Source organism: Myotis daubentonii, chromosome 3, assembly GCF_963259705.1.
Source record: "Myotis daubentonii chromosome 3, mMyoDau2.1, whole genome shotgun sequence".
Classification (NCBI taxonomy): Eukaryota; Metazoa; Chordata; class Mammalia; order Chiroptera; family Vespertilionidae; genus Myotis; species Myotis daubentonii.
Genome location: NC_081842.1, coordinates 57,437,804 through 57,460,968, shown reverse-complemented (window position 1 = coordinate 57,460,968; position 23,165 = coordinate 57,437,804). Strand labels below are relative to the sequence as shown.

General features: G+C 46.0%; 1 protein-coding gene across 1 annotated transcript in view; it reads right to left on the bottom strand.

The window, feature by feature from the left end:
- Nucleotides 1-23,165, bottom strand: part of MYLK (myosin light chain kinase) — a 178,218-nt gene that overhangs the window by 108,077 nt on the left and 46,976 nt on the right. The window contains exons 3-9 of the mRNA XM_059687642.1: nucleotides 21,920-22,127; nucleotides 9,488-9,533; nucleotides 8,215-8,374; nucleotides 6,870-7,035; nucleotides 5,157-5,175; nucleotides 3,446-3,981; nucleotides 2,708-2,914 (exon numbers count right to left, since the gene is read on the bottom strand). Of these exons, the coding sequence (XP_059543625.1) occupies nucleotides 2,708-2,914; nucleotides 3,446-3,981; nucleotides 5,157-5,175; nucleotides 6,870-7,035; nucleotides 8,215-8,374; nucleotides 9,488-9,533; nucleotides 21,920-22,127 (1,342 nt within the window). The remainder of the gene's footprint in view (nucleotides 1-2,707; nucleotides 2,915-3,445; nucleotides 3,982-5,156; nucleotides 5,176-6,869; nucleotides 7,036-8,214; nucleotides 8,375-9,487; nucleotides 9,534-21,919; nucleotides 22,128-23,165) is intronic.

Sequence of the window (23,165 nt, the reverse complement as noted above, 5' to 3'; positions counted from 1 at the left end):
CAGTCACTCCAAGTCTCACAGGTAGACACCTCACTGCCCTGGGCACCCAGGGCTTCCTCAGAGGCCTCACACTGGAAGCGGGCACACCGCTGGGGTAGAGACCTGGGGCCTGAGGCGGAAGAGTACCTGGCAGGGCTTTCCACCGTCACAAAGCACCACGTGTGGGGGTGCTCAGGACCTGGGCCTGCCTCCTCCCACGGGACTTGGACACTCCTGCCTGGTCTGACTCTGACATCTCCTCCTTCTGCCTTTCCGGTCCTACTCCACTGTCCAGTGTCTCTAAGCTTCTTCATATCCATCGGTGACTGCAGTCTTGTGACTATCTTCTTACATGGACAGGTCACTCGTGAGAACATTTCGATTTTAAGTTAGTGTAATTACTTTTTCCAATTCCAGGACTGAATCAGATGACAGGCACATATGCGCCCCAGTGTTCCACCCGACGCCAATGGCCCAGGGCCGCGGGGGGCGGGGGGGGGGGGGCGGGGGGGACTGTGCCTTCCGAAGCTTCCGCGTGATGCTGACCTTGCGGACCACCCAGCTAGACTTCCCAGAAGTCTGTACATTGGTGAACTGGGGAGCATTCTGTAGTTTGAGGACGTTAATTAAGAGCAATAGGGATAGATAATCTCTTGTACAACGACTAGGACACGCTGCAGAAATGTCAAGATGGCGGACGGCTGAGAAAAGGTAACTGGACTAGATGATTAAAAACATCTCACCTGTGCTTTTCAATAGACGCTATTCAGTACAGTGATGAGAGGCAAGCCATGTGACTATACTGCAAGGGTTTAAGGGCCAAACCCAATAGTTGAGGGCTTACTATATGCCAGGTACTTTTCCAGACGTGACTGTGACAAGGCCATGCGTTTTCTGTCTTAGCTCACTTTACAGACGAAGCTAATAATTTCCCATAGCCAAGCCCAACGGTGAAGCAAGGCTCTCGGCTACGTTCACACTTCCTCCGCTAGACCAGAGCTCCCCTGAGGGGAGAGCAGCCAGGAGTCAGTCATGGGGCATCTGAAAGGGACTGGCTCCGAGGGAGGGATGGATGGCTACCTCAAGGGGGTGAGGGGAGGCACCACCTCCACTTCTTCCCCGCAGGTGTCCAATTCTCTCCCTAGAAAAACGCCTTTGTGAGCCACTGAAAGTATGGGCTTCCATGTCCGACCAACGTGGGCTAGGAACCTTTTACAAAGCATGTGACCTTGGACAAGTCACTTAACCTCACTACAGCTCAGTACTGGTTGTGACTGCAATTGGCTTGTAACACAGTTGGGCTAACTAAATGGAGCAATGCAAGTAGAGCATTAGCACACATGCCGGCACACTGAGCAGGCTTTTCTGGTGGAGTGTTCGCTGTTACAATCAGAGAAGCTGTGATAGCGTGGGGAGGCACGGGGCAGGAGTTGGCCGAAGGTGCCTGCCCCTGCCTTGACTTTTCCAAACAAGTCTGAGCCACCAGGTGTTTACTTAGACACGTCCTTGCTTAAAAGACACCACAGACGCATATGTCTTCTCAAGGATGCTTACCCTGCTGAGGGTACTTAATAGCTAATTTTAGTTCAAGCTGTTGTTACAATAAAAGCCTAAGGAGGCAGGCGAACAGGGCTGCTTGGCTGCTATGGCCAAGCAGCCTCTTAGCCTCTCTTTTACAGAAACGCATGTCAGAGTAATCCATTCATCCGTGGCTCAGGGTCTGCCGGTCCGTCCCGGCAATAGAGACTCTCTCTACGTGGCAGCAAGTTTAAGGAAGAGGGAGCAGAGAGAGAAAGTCGGAGCTAAAGAGGCAGTGGAGCAGAAGGAAGAGTTCCTTCCCCTCCAGCACAGGGAAGAGCAGAGCATGCCCACAGGGAAGAAGGGCCTCCGGGTAAAGGGAGGGGGAGAGAGAATGGCGGGAGAGGGATGTTATTGGTTTCAGTCTTTGTGGAGAAGGGAAAGAGTGGAAAGAGAAGTCTGCCCAAGGGAAACAGACAGCTCTCTGCTGTGATAGGAAAAAAGAGAAAGAGGGGGAAATTTTACAGAAAGATAGATGGGCACAAGCATTATCACAGTTTTGGTACAAGAGTGAACACATGGGAGCAATCTAAATACTCAACAATAAAACCATGCCTAAACTGGGTACATTATTCTGTGAAACATGATGTGGCCATCAAAACTGTGTTTTCAAATAATATTAAAGAAGCTCATGTAACATGAGCAAATTAGAATATAGCACAACGTCGATGTTGTTTTAAAAACATTAAAATATCATATATTTGAGTCATAGGATCATGTATTGTTTAAATTCCCCACAATGAACACCCATTACTTTTATAAGCAGATATTACAATAAACAGAAGAGATGTGGGATCCCACATCAGCTCATGTTACTTTAGACGCGTATATTTAGGGGAGGTTCGGCTCCCTGTGGTTAGAGAAGTGAGAGCTGGCGCTACCCAGGCAGCTGAGGAGCCCAAGAAAGGCAGCTCTGGCCGGGCGGGCATGGGCCGGGGAAGTTTATTCTGAGGTGATGTTGATGAACTCGAGGTCAGGGTCACTGTCCTGAGCAGTGACTTCGGCCTAGGCATGTATGTGGGGACAATGTCTGTGGGGTTGGACGCCCTGGGTGGGGGCTGTGGGAGATGACCTTGTTCAGGATATGAAGTCCCCCTCTCCCTCCCTCCCCCCGCCCAGAACCCAGGGAGACCCGGAGGAATGTACTCACTTTTCACCAGGAGGGTCCAGTCACAGGACACCTGGCCTCGGATGTTGGAGGCTATGCAGCTGTAGCGCCCACTGTCCCTGGCCCGGGCTCTCAGCAGGCAGAGGTAATGGGACCCACCATCTTCGTAGATCTCAACGGTGCCTTCTCGTCTCCTCACGGGGACACCTTCCAGGAACCAGGCCACTTGGGGCTTTGGGATCCCTGAAACTGCAGGGCCAGGTGAAGGTCGTGAGGTCCCCTGAGAGCACCCTGTACTGGGGGGTGGGAGGCTAAACCCAGGAAAGAGCTCAGACTGGTGTGTAGCTGCCTCCTGCCTGAGTCCATTTTCTTACCCCTCGACCCTCCACGTCACAGAAGTGAACAACCCAGGACAGGGGCAGGGTCCTAGTGGGGAGGGTACAGGGTGACAGCTAGGTCTCCAGGTGAGCCAAAGCCAGCAGGAGGGAGGAGAGGAGGAGGCCTGTGACTGGTGTTTGATGGTGATGATAAGTTTCCCCTCCAGGGTGGTGAGAATTAGGGCACAAGGCTGATGCTCTACCCAACAATGAGCAAGGGCACTGCTGGGTATTTCTCGAACACTAGACTGAGTCCTTCCTGAGGGGCGACCCCTGCAAAGTGGCTTCCAGGGTGGCTGGTGCCCAAGGGGGTGGGTAGTGCCGGAGGCTCGGACACTGTGCTGAAGAAGGGAGTGGTCACCCAGGGCTACACTGTGGGGCCAGTGACCTCAGCTCTACTCACCCTCACACCTGAACTTGACTATTTGACCTTCACGGACTTCCTGGCTTTGGGGCTTGCTGTCGAATGTGGGGGATGTTGAGTCCCTCCGGCTCTCCGTGGGGATTTTCCTGGAAGCGACCTTGTTCACAACGTCTTGGGTTCCCAGGACAGACTGCCTGGTGGGGAGCGTGGCTGCAGGGGGAGCGGCTGGCCTCGCCCTTGCCTCTCCGGAAGGCAGGAGAGCGCCTGGGTCCGGTGCCCTGGGCTCCGGCTGGACCCTGGTGGCCTGCAGGGTGATGGTGCTGGAGGTCTTCTGCAGGATGGGGGTCCTCAGGGCCTTCCTGGGTGAGTCTCCGGGCAGTTCCAGCTTGGGCTCCCTCAGGGGCGGAGGCTGGCTGTTTGGGGCCCAGGACGGGGGGCCGCCTCTCTGGGCGCTGGAGCAGTTCTTACTTTCAGCTGCAGCTCCCAGGCTGTCCAGTTTGGGCCCCGGTGTGACTCCATTGGCCACTTCCTTCGTGATATCTGAACTGGCTGCCTTTGTCCCCCTCAACGCTGACCTGCGGGTGGTGGCGGGGAGGACAGCGGGGAAGGAGGAGAAATAGAATGATCATCTGGTTACTCACAAGCATTACTCATCACAAGCACAGACTCCAGGGATCACAGAAGCCCATGGATTAAGAGAAACTGAGAGCAAAAGTGTGCTCTGCAGTGTTCTCAGGTTCCCAAGCTAGAGAACGAGCAGCCATTCTCGACCCTGCCCTGGCCCTCGTCCCCAGTCCAGAGCCTGATCTTCCCGCGTTTATTAAATCTGCCTTATTTCTCTTCTCCACAATAACCAGCCAGTTTCAGCCACACCCCCACTTCCCCGTCCATGCGGACCCCTCTGTTCCATGTTCCACGGAGTAGGCGAGTCAATCTAAACACATGCATCATGCCATTTCAAACTCAAAGATTTCCCAACAGCTTTTCTATGACGTGAAGAGCAAAACTGAGCTTCCCGAGACGGCCGACCAGGGCGCCTCTGTGAGCAGGGGCTCCTGCTGCCCCTTGAACCTCACAAGACAGCGTCGGCGTGGCCTACTGGGCTTCAGCCACACGTGACCCCGTGCCCCCTCTCACCTCACAGCCCGCACACCTGCCCTCTGCCTGAGCTTTTCCTCACCAGCTAACCTCACTCTTCACAGACCTGGGCTCAAACATCACACCTTCCTCACGAAAGGCTTCTCTGGCCCTCGAGCCTACACGCGCTCTTCTCTGTTACTCTCCTCAGACTTATCATCATCTGCGCTTACGCATTAGTGCGCTCTGTTCAAGCCCTTCTCAGCACCAGGTATCTGCTCGCCCCACGCACCCAGGCCGCTGAGCCTGCACGCCGGGAGGGCGCGCCTGAGAAAGAGGAGCCGGATGGGCAGCAGGGTCTGGCCCGGCAAGTGGAAGGCCGTGCCCTTCCTGATGACGCGACTGGAAAGGACTCTGAGCAGACGCTGAGAAAGACAGTGGCACTGAGTCCAGAGTCTCAGTACTGATGGCAAGGCTGATATAGAACCTGACGGCATGTTCAATAGGAGAACGAAAGGAAACACCCAAAATGAAACAACACCCCCAAAACAGTTCTCCCTCCCTCTATGCCCAAAATGAAACAACACCCCCAAAACAGTTCTCCCTCCCCCATGACTCAGAAATTCAGGGCATTTCTAGATGGAAACATAATAATCACAAAACCTAAACATACCTATTGGCATTGTCCAAACCTGAAAAAGGGAGAGGGTAGAAACACTGTTAGTGGGGTATTTTATACACCAAGAGGAGAAAGGAATAAGACAGCAACGTCTTCCATTACAGTTGTCATCCCCTAAGCTCTCACCTCCCCCTCACCCACGGTCCCACTTCCCTCTTTCCTTTGGCTTCCCTGGTCCTGAACGTGTTGGGTTAATCTGACAAGCCCCTCTGAGCTCTGAGGACTGTCAGTGCCTCCCCTGCTGCCGGGCTGTCTCGGTGGCCGGGCTGTCACACCCTGCAACAGGGCACCTGTCCTGCTCTCTAGCCACAGACGGAACCAGAGCCAATATAGGGACAAACAAAAATAAACACGTGCTGAACATTTCAAACCCGAACAGGTTAACTTACACGTGGCCCTCAAAAACAACACCACCCAGATCATCATTTTTTTAAATACATACCTGCTATACAAGGTTAAGGAAAAGTGTGTTTTTATTTAGTTCCTCAAAAAATATATTTTTTTCCTGCCACATTATTTTTTTTTTATATTTTATCATGGAAAATTTCAAAACATACAATAGTAGAGAGAAGGATGCAATAAACCCTGAACTCCATCACCCAGATGAAGGAAATATCAATATTTTGCCAGTCTTATCTATTCCTTTGCTTTGTTTCCTGGAGCTTTTTCTGGGAGTGTTTTAAAACAAATCCCAGATGACATAGGATTTTGTCATCAAGCACTTCAGAAGGGAGCAGGTCTCTAATTCAATGTCACAGCAAGTAAAGGAAGACTGACAAAGACTCTGCTCTCCATGCCTCACAGCAGGTCCTGCCCCTGCAGTGGGCTGTGGAGTTGGATCCTGTGGTCGGGCCAGATGATGCAGACGGAACAGAAAATAGCAGCATGTACCGTACACGGTACAACTCAGGATGGTTTCAAGAAACTTGTTTCAGTTAAATATGTTTATATACAGAGGCATGTCCTGAGTTGCAATGCGGAACACATTTCTTTCTGTGGGTTGTGATAAATGCTTGGGCCAAAAATGGTAACGGGAGTGAGGAGGAATAGTTTCTGGGAAAGGGAGGAAATGTGGGAGAGAAATGTCACAGCAGAAAGGGTGAGAAAGGAGGGGGAGAGGCGGAGGCTGTTTTCCTCCTTGATCCCCAGACCCCACCTTGCTCAAGGTTCCCGCTCCACACGCTCCGACATGCCTAGGCTGGACTTGATGGAACCAAGGGCAATATAAGAAGGAGACATGTTCAAAGATACTTCAAAGGAAGAACTGACAGGGACAGACGGTTACAGCAAGAGGAGGCAGGGGTGAAAGGTGAGTCTGGAATGTCCGGTCTGGGGGAGAAGGAAAAGGGGGATCATGGGGGAGACAGAGTTAAGTTGATCTGAAGGACAGAGTGAAGCATGGATGGTAAGTTAAACTTTAGGCAGGTTACATTTGGGGTGATGGCGTTAGCCATGTCCGCTCTTCCGATGGGCACTTAGAGAGACATAAAAAAGGAGCCTGAACAAGAAAAGATGAAGACACGGGTGAGGGGCAGAGGGTGGCCGTGTCTGTGCTGCCCTCCTATTTCCTCCCTCAGGTTCAAGACCCTGCCTCTGGGGACACCTGGGCATGTGAATAGGACACGTGTAACACGGAGATGCATAATGGACCCGCGAGGAGGGTACAGACGCCAGGAGGGACTGTGTGCGCCAGCCTCCTGGCCCTACCTTGGATGGAGAGCTCGGCGGACATGGAGGCCTTCCCGGACCCGTTCACCACCAGGCAGGTGTACACTCCCACGTCGTCTTGGCTCACCTCCTGGATCTCCAGGACCTGCATCCCATTCTTCTCAGACATAGACACTCGGGCACTGGGCTGCAGGGGAGCATCTCCCTGTGGTGGGAGAGAGTGGCTTGGTCAGAGCAACCTGCTCCCCTGATGGCTCTGTCCTCCTACCTCCAGCCAATCCTCGTGGGACAGACCCTGGGCCTGGGCAGCAGGGCCCTCTGTCTGGGCTCTGTCAACATGCTTAGAAAACAGGCTTTAAAAAGACAGTTTTCAATTACAGTTGACATACACTATCGTGTTAGTTTTAGGTGCACAACACAGTGACTAGATATTTACATGCCTTACGAAATGATCAGCCGGGTAAGTCTAGAATCCACTTGACACCACACGTAGTTATTGCAGTGTTACTGACTATATTCCCCTCGCTGTACAAGAGTGGTCGTTCAACAGCCCAACTGCCCTGACCCCAGGTCTCTGTATGCAGCGTGGTGCTGGGTTGAGCTTAGAGCAGACGTCTGGAGCCTGTTTCAAAGGAGCCCCAGTTTTCAGTGGAAAATCCTATATTCCCCCTTTTAGTTCTCCTTTGCCTCCTTGTGCCTTTTATTCTTTCCTCAGAGTCAGTTCAGGAGAATCAGGAAATAGGTAAAACGTGTCCCGTCACTCGTTTTAATCCAGGGGTTCCACCTGTGGAAAACCTCTCTCCTGCCTCGACCCCAAGTTTTCCCCACGGCTCCTCAGCGCCGTTTAACATCCACTCCCCCCTCCACTTTCTCCTGCTGCCTCCACTTATCCACCACCACCTCCTCCTCCTCCACCTCTGCCTTCACGTCGCCCAGACCTCAAAGTTATAAAGCACTTCCACGTGGAGTATTTCAAGGTAGGTGGGAGAGCTCTGCCTCCCAGATTAGGGGACTAGGGTTCTAAGAGACCAAATGACTTGCCGGTATTACATGCTTTGTGAACCAGGGAGCTGAGGGTTAAAACCAAGTCCCACGGCTTCAAATTCCACTCTGTGGAGATGATTGGGTCTGTGTTGCACAGAAGTCTTATGCTGTTTTGTGTGTGTGTGGATTATAGGACATTGTGGACTGAGTAACAGAGGGAGAGTATGCAGCCAGGGGCAGGAACCAGCATGACTGTGAAACATACAGAGAAACACCAAGAACTACCTATGGACGAAAAAGAAGGGGCTGATTAGAAAGACACCCCCATTGGTCCAAGGGCCTAACGCTAAACCTTCAGGGTCCCCAGGTCTGGCCAGAGTTGGGGCAGACAAAACCTCACCTTGAGCCAGGTGACCTGTGGTTGGGGCCGGCCAGTGATCTTGCAGGAGAATCGCCCCATCTGTCCTTCTCTGACCACTGCACGGCCCAGCTTGGTAGCAAACTTTGGTGGGCACTCTCCCCAGATGCTAGGACGGGTCTCCACTGTGGGGGATGTGAATCTGTCCCGGGAAAGAAATCAGCAGAGAATCCAGCCTCGGACACAGCAGCAATTCACATCTCTTTTTCTCTGACGCCATCCAAGTCGCTTAAATTGGGGCCAGGGACCAGTAAAGGACAGCCTGCTCATCTCTGTGCCTCAAACACACTTCTGATGCAGCCCCTGTATCTCCAGGGAAAACCTGTGGCACCAAAACCTGTTTCCTTTACCTCCTGGGCCTGCAGCTAGACTTCATTTACTAAACTCCCTTAAAGTAGGATACGCCTGAATTCTACTGAGTTCTGACCAAACACCTGGGTTGTGGCCAACAGACTTCAAGCAGAAGTGCTGTATGCCATCTCTAGACTGGACCCATAAAACTTCCTGTGAGATTCTCCACACTCTCTCTTATCCACTCTTCTGGCTAGATGCACAGGGTCCAGCAGAGGCTCCAAGAACTAGGAGATGGTGGAGCTACAAAATGGAAAGAGCCTGGATCCCTGAAAAATAATAGGAAACTTCTTCACCTGTTTAAGAATATCTGCATTGACTGCTTGAGTAAGAAATAAACTTTCCTGCCCTAGCCGGTTTGGCTCAGTGGATACAGCGTCGGCCTGCGGACTGAAGGGTCCCAGGTTCGATTCCGGTCAAGGGCACATGTCTGGGTTGTGGGCTCGTTCCCCAGTAGGGGGTGTGCGGGAGGCAGCCAATCAATGATTCTCTCTTATCATTGATGTTTCTATCCCTCTCTCCTCCCTTCCTCTCTGAAATCAATAAAGAAATATATATATATATATATTTTTTTTTTTTTTAAAAAGAAGTGTCACATAGATTGCCTCTTCTAAGTCTGCTTACTTAAGTCTTTCAACTATTGCCTTGATTGTTAGACATCCCTGCAGACTATATGGCCACACATCCCCCTTCCTTAGCATTTAGCAGCATTTAGTCCAGGGGCTATCCACAGAGGCCAGGTCAGGAGGCACTGTGTGAATGGCCCATCACATCCCAATAGGCTCCCACTTTAGTTATCATGACCCAGGATCCCCAAGAAGATGTGTTCCCTAGACCTGTTCTGTCAAGTCAGCAGGAAAAGCCAATCCAGCCCTTACCCTGGCTTGAACATCCCAGAACTTACCCCAAGGTTTTGGAAACAGGCTGACCATGCCTCTTCACAAAGCCCCCTGCAAGAAGGAAACAGAGAAAGAGGCTTGAAGAGTCGGGTCTCAGCCACCAACTTGGAGCAAGGAGTCAGTCAACGAGAATGGATGGGACAACAAAGGACACGGTTCACCCTGACTGAGCCCGTATGGTCAGGCACTATGCTGGGCACTTTACATGCATCATCGCCTGATTTCCTGCAATAATTTAAGGAGGCTGGTACTACATCATCCGCCTAGTGTTTAAACAGACGAGAACAATGGGATGCAGAGAAGTCGCCCACTCAAGCCCCAGAGCCGGTCACAGGGCAGGACTGCACCCGGGCCTGCCTATTCGTGAACATCAATACCTGCTGAGCTGTCACTGCCGCTGAGGCTTCCCCTTTGGGGGCTGGGGGGTTATCTGCGGTCCACAGCTGGAGCTTCCACGTTGGGGGTTATCTGTGGTGACCCACAGCCTCTCCAGGAAATGACTCAGTTGGAGGGAGAGGCCCTTGTATCTCTCTTACCACATCTATTCATGTTGGACACAATCAACACTCCATCTTTCTGCTCAAAGCCCAGCAAATAGCAACACCCATCCTGCTGGGATGAAGCCGATGACTGGAGATGCGCTACTGTGGAGCCAGCCGTTAACCAGCACACCCAGGAGCGGCTGGGGTCAGCTCCTTCTATCCAGCTGCTACTGCGGGAGGGACAACTCACAATGTGCCCACGCAGTGACTACAAAGTGGTGGGTGTTTTAGAGGAATAGGAAGGGGAGGGCAGGGCATTTTGCGATGGTGACCAGCCTGGAAGTTGTTCTCCCTCTGCCACAAGCTGGAATGTTTATGAAACCCCACCCGAGGCACACATGGAAAGGGCAGGTGTCACTCCCCGATATGAGCAGGCAGCTGCCATGAGAGGTTGCAGGGCGTTGACTGGAAAAGGGGAGATTCCCTTACATGCCAGCACCGATCCCATCTACAAGGATGCACAGGAATGGGAGGTGAAGGTCATGGCTGCGTATTTCCCTCAGCTTAGCTGGCCTAAGGTTCCACCAGAACCCCAGGGAAGAGGATTAACACACCAGCATCACATTTAAGCGTGGTTCCATGTGGAATGGCAATTGCAGCACCTGCATTCTGTTTAAGATAACTATCTAGTGAGCTGTGTGTAGTTTTCATGCCACAGTGTGGTTTTGTTCTTGCCATTCAATGCTCTTCAAGATTCAAAGAACTTCTAAGCTGATAGGGAGGACCCCACTGACAATTGCAGTCGGGGTGCTGGGGCCCCTCCATCACTGCTGGAGTGGGGAGTACCAGTCAGCCCTTTTAGAAAGGATCTGAGCGAATGAAACATGAGCTTTAAGTACTCTGCTCTTAGGCCAGCAACTTCCTTTCTGTGCCTCCAGTCAAAGGAAATGATGCTAAAAGTAGAAGAGCAAGTTTACACAGCTGTTCACTTCGGTCTTGTTTGTAGTGAAAGTTGGAAATGATGTAAATGTCACACAGTAGGAAGACAATAAGTGGTTAAGTAAAATGTTAAGAACATACGAAACATAGAAGTATGTTAAAATATCCTATCATTGGCTCCTCCATACTTCATCTGGGCTGTGACTCCCTCTACTCCATGAGCTCCATCCGGACCACCATCTCGCCAAACCCATCAGGTAATCCTCTTGCCCAGCTCACTCGGATGTTCTGTAGCACTTGACATGAGGGGCCACTCCCCTTCAAAGCCCTTCTCCTTCACTTCCTGCTTCTCAGATTCTCCAGGCTCACCCTTCTTCGTCCATCTCCTCTGTCTGACCTTTGCAGCGCCTGAGTCCTGGGTCTTCCCCTCAGTACCCTAGGCTCTCCCCCAGGAGGCTGTGGACAGCTCCATGACTTTATCATTTTTTAAAAATCTTTATTGTTGCAAGTATTACATATGTCTCCTTTTACCCCCACTGACCTCCTCCAGCCCGCCTCCCCCCACTCCTTCAGGCCTTCACCACCCTACTGTCTGTGTCCATGGGTTATGCATATATGCATACAAGTTCTTTGGTTGATCTCTTCCCACCTACCCATCCTCCCCTGCCTTCCCTCTGAGATTCCACAGTCCGTTCCATGCTTCTGTCTCTGGGTCTATTTTGTTCATCAGTTTATTTTGTTCATTAGATTCCACATATGCGTGACTTCATGTGATACTTGTCTTTCTCTGAGTGGCTTATTTCCCTCAGCATAATACTTTCCAGGCCCCTCCATGCTGTCTCAGGCCAAGTGCCCATCAGTAGATGAGTGGATAAAAACGCTGTGGTACGTTTACACCATGGAATACCATGCAGCAGCCCCATGACTTTAAATATCACTCAGAAGCTGATGACTCTCGAACCACATCCCACCAGTACTTCTTACTCATTCACCAGAGGTATCTAGAACAGTGCCCAGCACATGATATTCAGATATTTGCTAAATTAATGAATTTTATGAAAAAAGAGCAGCATATAAAATTTTCTGTTCAATGTGATTATAATTACAAAAAATGAAATACCCAAACATAGGAAAATGACCAGAAGAAAATGCATCAACTGTTATTGGGGTGGTGGGACCATGAATAATTTTATTCAGTTGTCTTGTTCTAGAACCTATAAATACAATGGTAAAGAAAAAACAAAAAAATCTAGTTATAAAAAAAGGAAAAAAAAGTTGGAAGGTGTGGAGAAAGAAAATTTAAAAAGGAAAAAGATTCCAGCATCCAAACAGAGGTAAACATGCCCTCTTACTAGTACACACGCTCTATGCCACAGCATCAGCAACATGCCCAATCACTAAGACTCCCACCTTAAATATCCATGTACCATTCCTGCACTTAACCTACTGTAATGCTCATTTCATTTTGGAGTAAAGATATGATAACCATGAGACTGACAACTGATGAATGGATAAGCAAAAAGCAGTCTATCTATACAATGAAATATTATTCAGGAATAAAGTAATGAGACATGCTATAACATGGATGAACCTTGGACAAATTTGCTAAGTGAAGAAAGCAAGACACCAAAAAATGTACAATCCCATTTATGTAAAATGTTCTGAAGGGGCAGATCCATAGAGACAGAAAGCAGGTTAGTGGCTGTGACGAGCTGGGGTGGGGCGGGGAGTGCCTGCTCAGTGTGAGCGGGGTTTCTGTCTGGGGGATAAACAGTGGTGGTGATGGTTGCACAACACTGTGAATATACTTAATGCCCCTGAATTGTATACTTTAAAATGGTTGAAATGGTAAATTTTAAGTTATGTGTATTTTAACAAAATAAAAAAATAAAAACCCTAGAAGAAGCATCTTTAAAACTCTTGGGAGCTCAACATCTTAATCCAAAGGCTAAAATTCCTGTATACCTTAAAAAATAAAATTAAGTTAAAAATATGGCAGTTCCTCAAAAAATAGCAAAAGAATTCTGTTTGGAGGTACTTCCATATCAGAGTAAGAGCAGTTTATGGTATGATCCAAAGGTAACACATAAAGCATTCAGCTAAAAATGGAACTGAGGAATGCTTATTTTAATGTGAGTTAACACCAGAGAGTTTACATCAAAACAAAGAGACTTTGGGCTAAGATAACTAATGGAGTCTATTTATAGACAAAAATTTGAAGTTGCAAATTGTCAGATAAGGCAAAATTAATTTTGTGAAAGCATGAAAATTTGGCAGAACAGTAAGGCTGTGTAGAAAAATAAGTGGAAAGGGGATTAAGGTAGAAATGCTAAAAATAGAAGAGTAACTTAAGAGAATTGGTGGAGACAGGATCAATTAATGAGAGGAAAAAGGCCAAGGCACTGAAGGTATTTAAACAGTAATCTTTGATTTTTTTTTTTTCAAGGACAAGTAAAAACAGAATGCTGGCAGCTTTTAACAGTAAAGTTCAACAGTGGAGGGGCCCAGCACTTTTTGTCAAAGGATATAGAGCAGCGGTTCTCAACCTGTGGGTCGCGACCCCTTTGGGGGTCGAACGACCCTTTCACAGGGGTCGCCTAAGACCATCAGAAAACACATATATAATTACATATTGTTTTTTTGTGTGTGTGATTAATCATTATGCTTTAATTATGTTCAATTTGTAACAATGAAATTGGGGGTCACCACAACATGAGGAACTGTATTAAAGGGTCGCGGCATTAGGAAGGTTGAGAACCACTGATATAGAGACTGAGAGAATGCTGCTGAAAAGGGGAACACGTAATCAAGATGGTAAGGAGAAAAAATGCTTCTAAAAATGTGTGGTGTCACAATTTATCATCCAAACTGGGACTCTCAACACCAAAAGGGACATAATTAATAATTCTGCCAGGAAAATACGATTAAACCAATACTATTTCAGGCAAACCAGGGAGCAGTCACCCCACTAGTAGGCAAATTCAAAATGGATTTTAAGGATTACTTAAAATAGTTGTTCTCCACTTACTCAGAACAAATGCCCACTTTTTATAACAGATATTTAGCAATGCCCCTGGGCCATCCTGAATTGAAGTTTGCCACTAACCACCCATACATACAACTTCAGAAAGAAAATAAATGTAAGGCCCCACCTAAATATTAAGGAGAAATAAAAGGAAAATAAATTATAACAATATTGATTTCAATACGTCAATGTTCAAGCATGACTATCTCATATGTAAATGCTCAGGCACATTAGAAGTCATAATGAAATGGTCAGATGTTTGCACTTGACTAATATACATGTTTGGATTCCAAAGTGAATGATCAAAAAAATGTACTGTACTAGTAGTACAGGAAAATGAGAGAGCACAGGTATACAGGTGGACACCTAAAAAATAAAAAGAATAAAAAGTAGTGTTAGTAATGCTATCTGCCAATTATATCTCAATAAAGAGAGAAAAAAGAAAAAAAATATATAGTAAAAGATAAAGTACTGCTGTTAGGATAAATAACAAAGCAGACATATTATATAAAAAAGAAAGACTGAAATAACCTTAAAAGAAGATAACTTAGCAAGATAAATTACAGACCACTGAAGTAGAGAGAAAAAAAAAGATTGTAAGTGTGGTATCAAAGCAATTTTCTATTTTGTGACATGGGATCTTTGAGATCTCATCTGTACTAAAATACTGATTCAATCTCTATTTTAAATAAGGCTTTGGCCAGAGCTTCAACAAGTGGTCTGACATGCATAGTAAAAGCTAGAACAAAATCTGAGCCTTAAGAGAGAGGCAAAATGCTTCAAAGCTGGGAAAGGGGTATCTCGGTGCTGGGCTGGTTGAAGATTGTGAGTTTTAATTTAAAGACAATAGCAGATTTCTGGAGGATTCGAAAGAAGAGAGTAATAAAATCCCATTTGAATTTTTTAAAAAGAGATTTTGAATAGCAATGTGGAGATTAGAATGGGGTATGAGAGAAATTGAGGAGACCAGTTGGGATTTGCTCATCAGGACAGGGGATGAGGCAGCTAGGACCAGGACGGTGGGAGTGGGAACAAATGGGAACTGCACAGCAAGATTTGTCATCTGACTGGGAAGGGAAGGGAATGTCTGAGGATGACTGAGGTGGCCTGGTTGCGCTCCTTCCCAAGCAGAGGCAGACTGGATTATCACCTGTCAAGGTTTCAGCTTTGTCTTCCAGGGCCACCGGTCCTAACCATAAATGTTAATGGGCCCCTAATGAACAGCAAGGCCCTACAACCAAGACTACTCTATCCAGCAAGGCTTATCATTTAAAATTGAAGGCAAAATAAAGAGCTTCCCAGAGAAAAAAAAAAAAAAAAAACGAACACAGAAACAAACAAAACTAAAGGAGATCATTATCACCAAATCAGTATTACAAGTAATGTTAATAGAACATTTTTTTAGAAGAAGAGAGAAAAAAAGAAATAGAGGAACATAGGTATAAAGAATAAAATGGTAATAAGAATCAATAATAACTTTAAATGCTCCAATCAAAAGACATAAGGTAGCTGAATGGATAAGAAAACAAGACCCATAATATATAGGCTGTGTACAAGAGACCCACCTCAGAACAAAAGATATACACAAACTGAAAGTGAAGAGATAAAAAAAATATTCCATACAAACAGAAATGAAATAAAAAGCTGGGGTTGCAATACTTAAATCAGACAAAATAGACTTCAAAACAAAGGCCATAACAAGAGACAGAAAAAGGTCACTACATAATACTAAAGGGATCAATCCTATTAGAGGCTATAGCCCTTGTAAACATATATGTACCCAAAATAGGAGCCCCTAATTATATAAAGAAAATCTTGGTGGACATTAAGGGAGAGATCGACAGCAACACAGTCATAGTAGATTATTCTAACACCCCACTGACATCAACGGATAGATCTTCCAGACAAAAAATCAACAAGGCAACAGTGACCTTAAATGACACATTGGACTGGATGGATTTAATTTTTACAGAACATTTCATCCCAAAGCAGCAGAATATACATTCTTCTCAAGTGCACATGGAACATTCTCAAAGATAGACCACATATTATGAAACACAGAATGTCTTAATAAATTCAAGAAGATTGAAATCATAGCAAGCATCTTTCCTGACCACAATTATATGAAACTAGAAACCAATTACAATAATAAAAACCTGAAATACACTAAAACACATGGAGGCTAAATAACATGTTATTAAACAATGAATGGGTTAACAATAAGATCAAGGAAGAAATCAAAAGTTACCTAGGAACAAATGAAAATGAACAAAACAATTCAAAATCTATAGGATACCGTGAAAGCAGTCCTGAGAGGGAAGTTCACAGTATTACAGGCCTACCTCAAGAAGCAAGAAAATTCTCAAATAAACAATCTAACCATAGAAAAAGAACAACAAACAAAAGCCCAGAGGTAATAAAAAGAAAGAAATCATTAAAAATAAGAGTGGAAATAAATTACATAGAAACTACAAAAACAATGCAAAACATAATGAAACCAAGAGCTGGTTTTTTGAAAAGGTAAACAAGATTAACAAACTTTCAACCAGACTCATCAAGAAAAAAAAGAGAGAGGATCCAATAAATAAAATCAGAAATGAATGAGGAGAAGTAACAACTAACACCACAGAAATACAAAGGATTGTAAGAAAATACTATGAACAACTATATGCCAACATATTGGTCAACCTGGGCAAAACGGATAAATTCCAAGAAACATACAATCTTCCAAAACTCAATCAGGAATAATCAGAAAGTTTGAATAAACCAATTACAACTCATGAAATTGAAGCAGTAATAAAAAATTATCAACAAACAGAAGTCTCAGACTGTATAGCTTCACAGGCAAATTTCACCAAACATTCAAAGAAGAACTAACATATATCCTTTTTAAACTATTCTAAAATATTCAAGAGGAGGGAAGACTTCCAAACTCATTTATGAGGCCAGCATTTTCCTAATTCCAAATCCAGATAAAGACATGACAAAGAAATAAAATTATAGACCAATATCCCTGAATGATATAGATACTAAAATCTTCAACAAAATATTAGCAAATCAGATCCAGCGATACATTAAAAAGATAATACACCATGACCAAGTGGGATTTATTCCAGGGATGCAAGGCTGACACAATATTAGCAAACCAATAAACGTGATACATCACTTAAACAAGATGAAGGATAAAAACCACATGATCATATCCACAGAGGCAGAAAAATCATTAGATAAAATCCAGCACCCACTTATGATAAAAACTCTCAGCAAAGTAAGAATAGAGGGAACATACCGAACATAATAAAGGCCATATATGACAATGCTATAGTCAACATCATACTCAATGGGCAAACACTAAAAATGTTTCCCTTAAGATCAGGAACAAGACAGGGATAGGGATGTCTTCTTTTCTACTCTTAGTCAACATAGTACTAGAAGTATTAGCCACAGTAATCAGACAACAAGAAGAAATAAGAGGCATCCAAGTTGGTAAGAAGGAAGTAAAACTGTCATTATCTGCAGATGACATGATATTATATATAGAAAACTCTAAAGACTCCACAAAAAATGACTAGACCTAATAAATGAATTTGGCAAAATAGCAGAATAAAAAAATTAATATTCAGAATTTGGTGGCACTTTTGTACACCAATAATAAGTTACCAGAACAAGAAATTAAATAAAAAACAATCCATTTACTATTGCAACAACAAAAAAATAAGGTACTAGGAATAAATTTAACTTAGGAGCTAAAAGACCTGTACTCGAAAAATTATAAGATACTGAAAAAAAGAAATTGAGAAAGATATCAATAAGTGGAAGCACATACCATGTTCATGGATAGGAAAAATTAACATAATTAAAATGTCCATGCTACCCAAAGTAATCTACAGATTCAATGCAATTCTTATTAAAATACCAATGGTATATCTCACAGATCTAGAACAAATATTACAAAAATGTATATGGAACCACAAAAGACCCTGAATAGCCTCAGCAATCTTGAGAAAGAAGAACAAAGTTGGTGGTATCACTACCTGATATCAAACTACACTATAAGGCCATAGTAACCAAAACAGCATGGCATTGGCACAAGAAAAATGCATATAGATCAATGGAACAGAATAGAGAGCCCAGAAATAAATCCACACCTTTAAGGTTAACTAATATCTGACAAAAGAGGCAAGAACATACAATGGGATAAAGACAGTCTCTTCAATAAATAATGATAGGAAAATTGGACAGATACATGCAAAAAAAGGAAGACCAGCAACTTATACCACACACAAAAATGAACTCAAAATGGATTAAAGACTTAGATGTAAATCACAAAACCCTAAAAACCCTAAAATAAAACATAGGCACTAAGTATAAAATATACCCAACTGCTGAAGAATGTGTAGTATCTCATTAATAATTTTTATATTGATTATATGTTGAAATGATAGTATCTTGGGTATATTGGGTTAAATTTATTAAAATTGCTTTCATTTGTTGTTGTTTTTTAAATGTGACTACTAGAAAATTTAAGATTACATATGTGGCTCACATCATGTTGCCATGGACAAGTGCTGTGCTAGAGAACAGTTCTGTGGCCCCTTCACCAGGGAAAAAGCTCCAAAAGGGCAGGTACCATGTCTCTCCCCTGGTCTGCACCAAGCCTCTGGGACCCGTCCTCTGGAGGTGGATGAGTGTCGGGGCTGGCTTCAGAGAGTCTTCCAGGACTTAGACTAGGGTGCAGCCCACTGCATAAGGTCATGAACGGCCTTGTCATTAAGGTGCTTGTCCTCGTGGAGGATATTGCATGTTTCTTGGCCCTGGTTACCAAATTGGAAATCAGATGAGAAGCTTTCTCCTCTACTCTCCATGCAAGGATTCCCCCCCCCCCCCCGAAGTAATTCTCAAGATGCTAATACCAGGTTCAAATATTACAAGGCTGCCATTTGCCAGTGCTGCACTGGTCCTTACACAACCCTGTAGGGTAGCCATTTGCTCCAGCTTACAGAAAAGGAAATAAGGCTCCAAAAGGTTAGAAAGTTGTGGAGCTCAAATCCAAGACCATTTGATAACACAGCTTTCTAAAGTTGACCACTAGGGGGTCAAAAGGCTGCACATATGAATTATAGTCAACTCCAAGACCTCTGCTCTTTCCAAGTAAGAGCACAGCAGAGAGTTGGCAAGGAGGCAGGTGGGCTGCTAGCTCCCCTCTGTAAGAGCTAGGGCTAGCGTGGCACAGTAACGAGTGGGCCTTTGTAGGCCTGTGGTCTATGGGGGGTCCCAACCCACACACTGGCTGAAACTGGCCTCTGATGCAGAAGCAGAATGTATAGAGAGCCATTCACAATTAAAGAGGCTGCAGCCTTTAGGCCATTCTATCTCCTAGAGGACATACAACATCTGAAATGGTCTAGGCCTGAGTCTCCCCAGATTAAAATCAAAGGGGAGGGGCAGGGTTTGAGCCTCAGCCTTCTCTCCTTCTGCTACACCTCTCCTGCCTTGTTTCTGCCCCCTGTCCTGAGTATCACGAAGGACTGAAATTTTTCTTGCCTAGTTGTGACATCAGATCTAATTTTCTCAACAATGGGAATTGAAACAAAGGTGTGATATACCTCCCTTGCAATCCTAACCTACTCCACTCCTTTAAATTAGATCATAGAAAACCAAGGCTAGCCCGAGTTTTAGAGACCACTGAATTCAAACACTTTATTCTACAGAAGCAGAGGTCTAGAGGTTTAAAGTCACACATCTGACTGGTAAAAGGTGGGAACAGAAGCTTAGAGCCCTGGCTCATAATTGCCTATTTCCCCTGCTCCAAACTGAATGTCAGAAATGGGGTGTTATAGGCTGAATTTTTGTGACCCCACCCAAATCCATAATGTTGAAGCCCTAGCCCTACTACCCCCACTATGATTGCATTTGGAGACAGGGCCTATGAGGAGGTGATTGAGGTTAAATGAGGTCATAAGGTCAGGGCCCTAATCTAATAGGGTGGTGCCCTTATAAGAAGAGGAAGGGACACTGGAGATCTCTCTCTCTCTCTCTCTCTCTCTCTCTCTCTCTCTCTCTCTCTCTCCCCCCTCTCTCTCTGCCATGTGAGGACACAGCAAAAAGGTGGCTATCTGCAAACCAGGAAGAGAGTCTTCACCGGAAACCAAACCCTACTGGACCTTGATTTTGCACTTCCAGTCTCCAGATCTGTGAAGAAATAAATTTCTATTATTTAAGCCACACAGTCTGTTCTGGCAGCCCAAGCTGATTGATACAAGAGGATAAAGTAATTTTTATTTGTGCACCTTCACTCAAAGTGTGGGCATTGACAAATCACCATGCAGGGGAAAGAACAGCACCAGACTGGCTGAGATGAGGGCCACTCAGACACTCTGACCGGGGCCACTTTCCATCTGGAATGCCCTAGCCCACAGGCACTTGAAGGTCATTAAAAGGAACAAGTCGCTCAGTTAAAGAATTTGAGGAAACTACCCAAACTATGCATGTTCTGTTCTGTGAAACAGTCTGTCCTCCTATGATGCAGGGAAAACATTGGCCAGGTGCCCCTTGCCACCTTCTGGAACCTTCCCTAGTTACCTGAATCCTCACGTCTGGTATTTCTGAAACCCAGGTTGGGAGGAATGTCTGCTGAGAGAGGAGAAAGTGACTCTGACTCTCTGGGCTATAAGCCCTTAAAAAGGCCTGGGAGCGTCCAGGGAACCTGGTCATCATCTGAGGGCCTGACAACCCCCATATCCGTCCGACATCAGGTCTTTGAGCGTCAGCCCGCAACCTGAACCGGACGTGTCCTCCCCAGTGAAGCACTTCAGCAAAAGAAACAGCTTTACTTACGGTCAAATGTTTACTTCCTGGAAGTTTTAAATTGAATGGAATTTTAAGTATTAAGACAAGAAAAAGACAAAGTAACTCATCACTGTTAGCATACTGGTGTGCCTTATGTATTTTTTTGAGTTTTACAAAATTTTCTATAATGGGCATGTATTATTTTATACTGATGACAGTAAATACTGTTCATTCATTCTCTAAATATTTCAGCATCTCTCAGGAGCCAGGAGGTTTTCCAGATGCAGGAGATACAGCAGTAACAAGGTCAAGGCCCCCCTCCTCCAGCCTCCCCAGGCCCCCAGAACTGGGCAGAGGGGATAATACAATGTGAGTCCTAGAGGAGAAGATTCGGGTGGAGTGAGAAATGGAGAGTCCTGGGGTGGGGTGGTGAGAAAGGGTTTTCTAAGAAGGGGACATCTGAGCAGAGACCTGAAGGAGGTGAGGGGCAGAGTCAGGTGAAGGGCTATGGGAAGAGCGCTTCCTTTAGATGGGAACTGCAGGGCGAAGGCCTGAGGCCTGGCCCCAGGAAGAGCAGAGGGTGACCCTGTGGCATGGGCAGGCGAGGAGTGGCAGGAGACGGTCTGGAGAGCCAGGCAGAGCCGACTGGGCAGGGCTCTGGAAGGAGTCTGGGCTCTGTCTCCGTGTGGAGAAATCGATAGGAAGATGGAGCAGGACAGTGAGGTGATGTGTAGTTTGGCAAACACTGTCTCCTGGGATGCCTCCCTCGTTTGCAGGAACCGCATTATCCCCATTAGACTAAAAGGTCCTGCCCTGGCTGGTATGCTCAGTGGTTAGAATGTCAACCTGTGCACCAAAGGGTTGAGGGTTCGATTCCTAGTCAAGGGCATGTATCTGGGTTGCAGGCTCATTCCTGGCCCCCTTTGGGACACATGCAAGAGTCAACCAATCAATGTGTCTCTCTCACATTGATGTTTCTTTCTCTCTCTCTGCCTCCCACCTCCCTCCCTTCCCTCTAAAAAAAATCAGTGGAAAAAATATCCTCCTGTAAGGATTAACAAAAAATAAAATAAAAGGTCCTGAGTTCAGGGATGGATGCACTTTCTCTTGTGGGTTCCTTTCCTAAGAGAGGGCTGCAGCAGGAACTATGGGCCTTGGGAAGCCAATGGCTCCGACCAGGACTCTCACCTCCTGGGACTCACCTTCTACCGTCAACTCCACTGTCACCTGGCGGGCACCGCTACCATTGGTGGCTTCACAGGTGTACTTTCCCTTGTCCTCCTCCCGGACAGCGTGAATCACAAGGCTGAAACTCCCGCGGATACCACAGTCCAGCAGGAAGCGGCCCCCACTGGTGATGGGTTGCCCATTTCTGTGCCATGTCACCTGGGGCTCTGGGTAACCCCGGACCTTCAAGAAAAAGAAGAAAGGGTGAGCGCTTATATTTAAGGAGTACTTCCGGTGTGCCAGGTACTGTTCTGAGTCCTTTACATGTGTTAACTCACTTATCCTCATAGCAACCCTTGAAGCAGATACTATTTTCATCTCCATTTTGGAGACGAGGAAATTGAGGCCCAGAAAGTTTGGGTAGATTTCCTGGGGTCTTGAAGGTAGAAAGCAGCAGAGGCAGGTATCCTGGCTCCCGGGCCCACTACACAAGAGCCTGGTTGCACATGAGAATCACCTGAGGGAGCTTTGAAACATACAAATGCCCATGCCCTACCTTGGACCAGTTAAATCAGAATCCCAAGGGGTGGGGGTGAGCATGGGGAGCCTAGATCGGTGCTTCCTACTCTACGATGCAAATAAATCACCTGGGAAAATGCAGATTCTGCTTCTATAGGTCTTGGGAGGAGCCTGAGACTCTGCAGTTCAGACAAGCTCTCAGATGATGCCGACGCTGCTGGTCCCCAGAACTCTCGTTGAGGAGCAAGGTCCCCAGAATGGCACCACTAGCCACCTGTGTGAAGGAGCGCCTGAAATGTGGCCCTTCCTAATGGGGTTGCACCATGAGCATAAATTAAACACTGGGTTTTGCAGATTTAGCATGAAAAAATAGTGTAAAATATCTCAATAATTTAAAAATACTGATTACATGTTGAAAAGATAATATTTTTGGCATGTTGGATTAAATAAAATATATTGTTAAAATTAATTTCACCTGCCCCAGCCAGTGTGGCTCATTTGGTTAGGCATCGTCCCGTGCACCTAAAGGTTGCAGGTTTAATTCCCAGTCAGGGCATATGCCGGAGTTGCAGGCTCCATCCCTGGTAGGGGGTGTGGAGGAGGCAGCTGATCAATGTTTCCCTCTCACACCGATGTTTCTCTCTCTCTCCCTCTCCCTTCCTCTCTCTAAAAATCAATGAAAAAAATCTTTAAAAGTATTTAATTCCACCTGTTTCTCTTTACTTTTAACATGGCTACTAGAAGTTACTATGACATACTAGT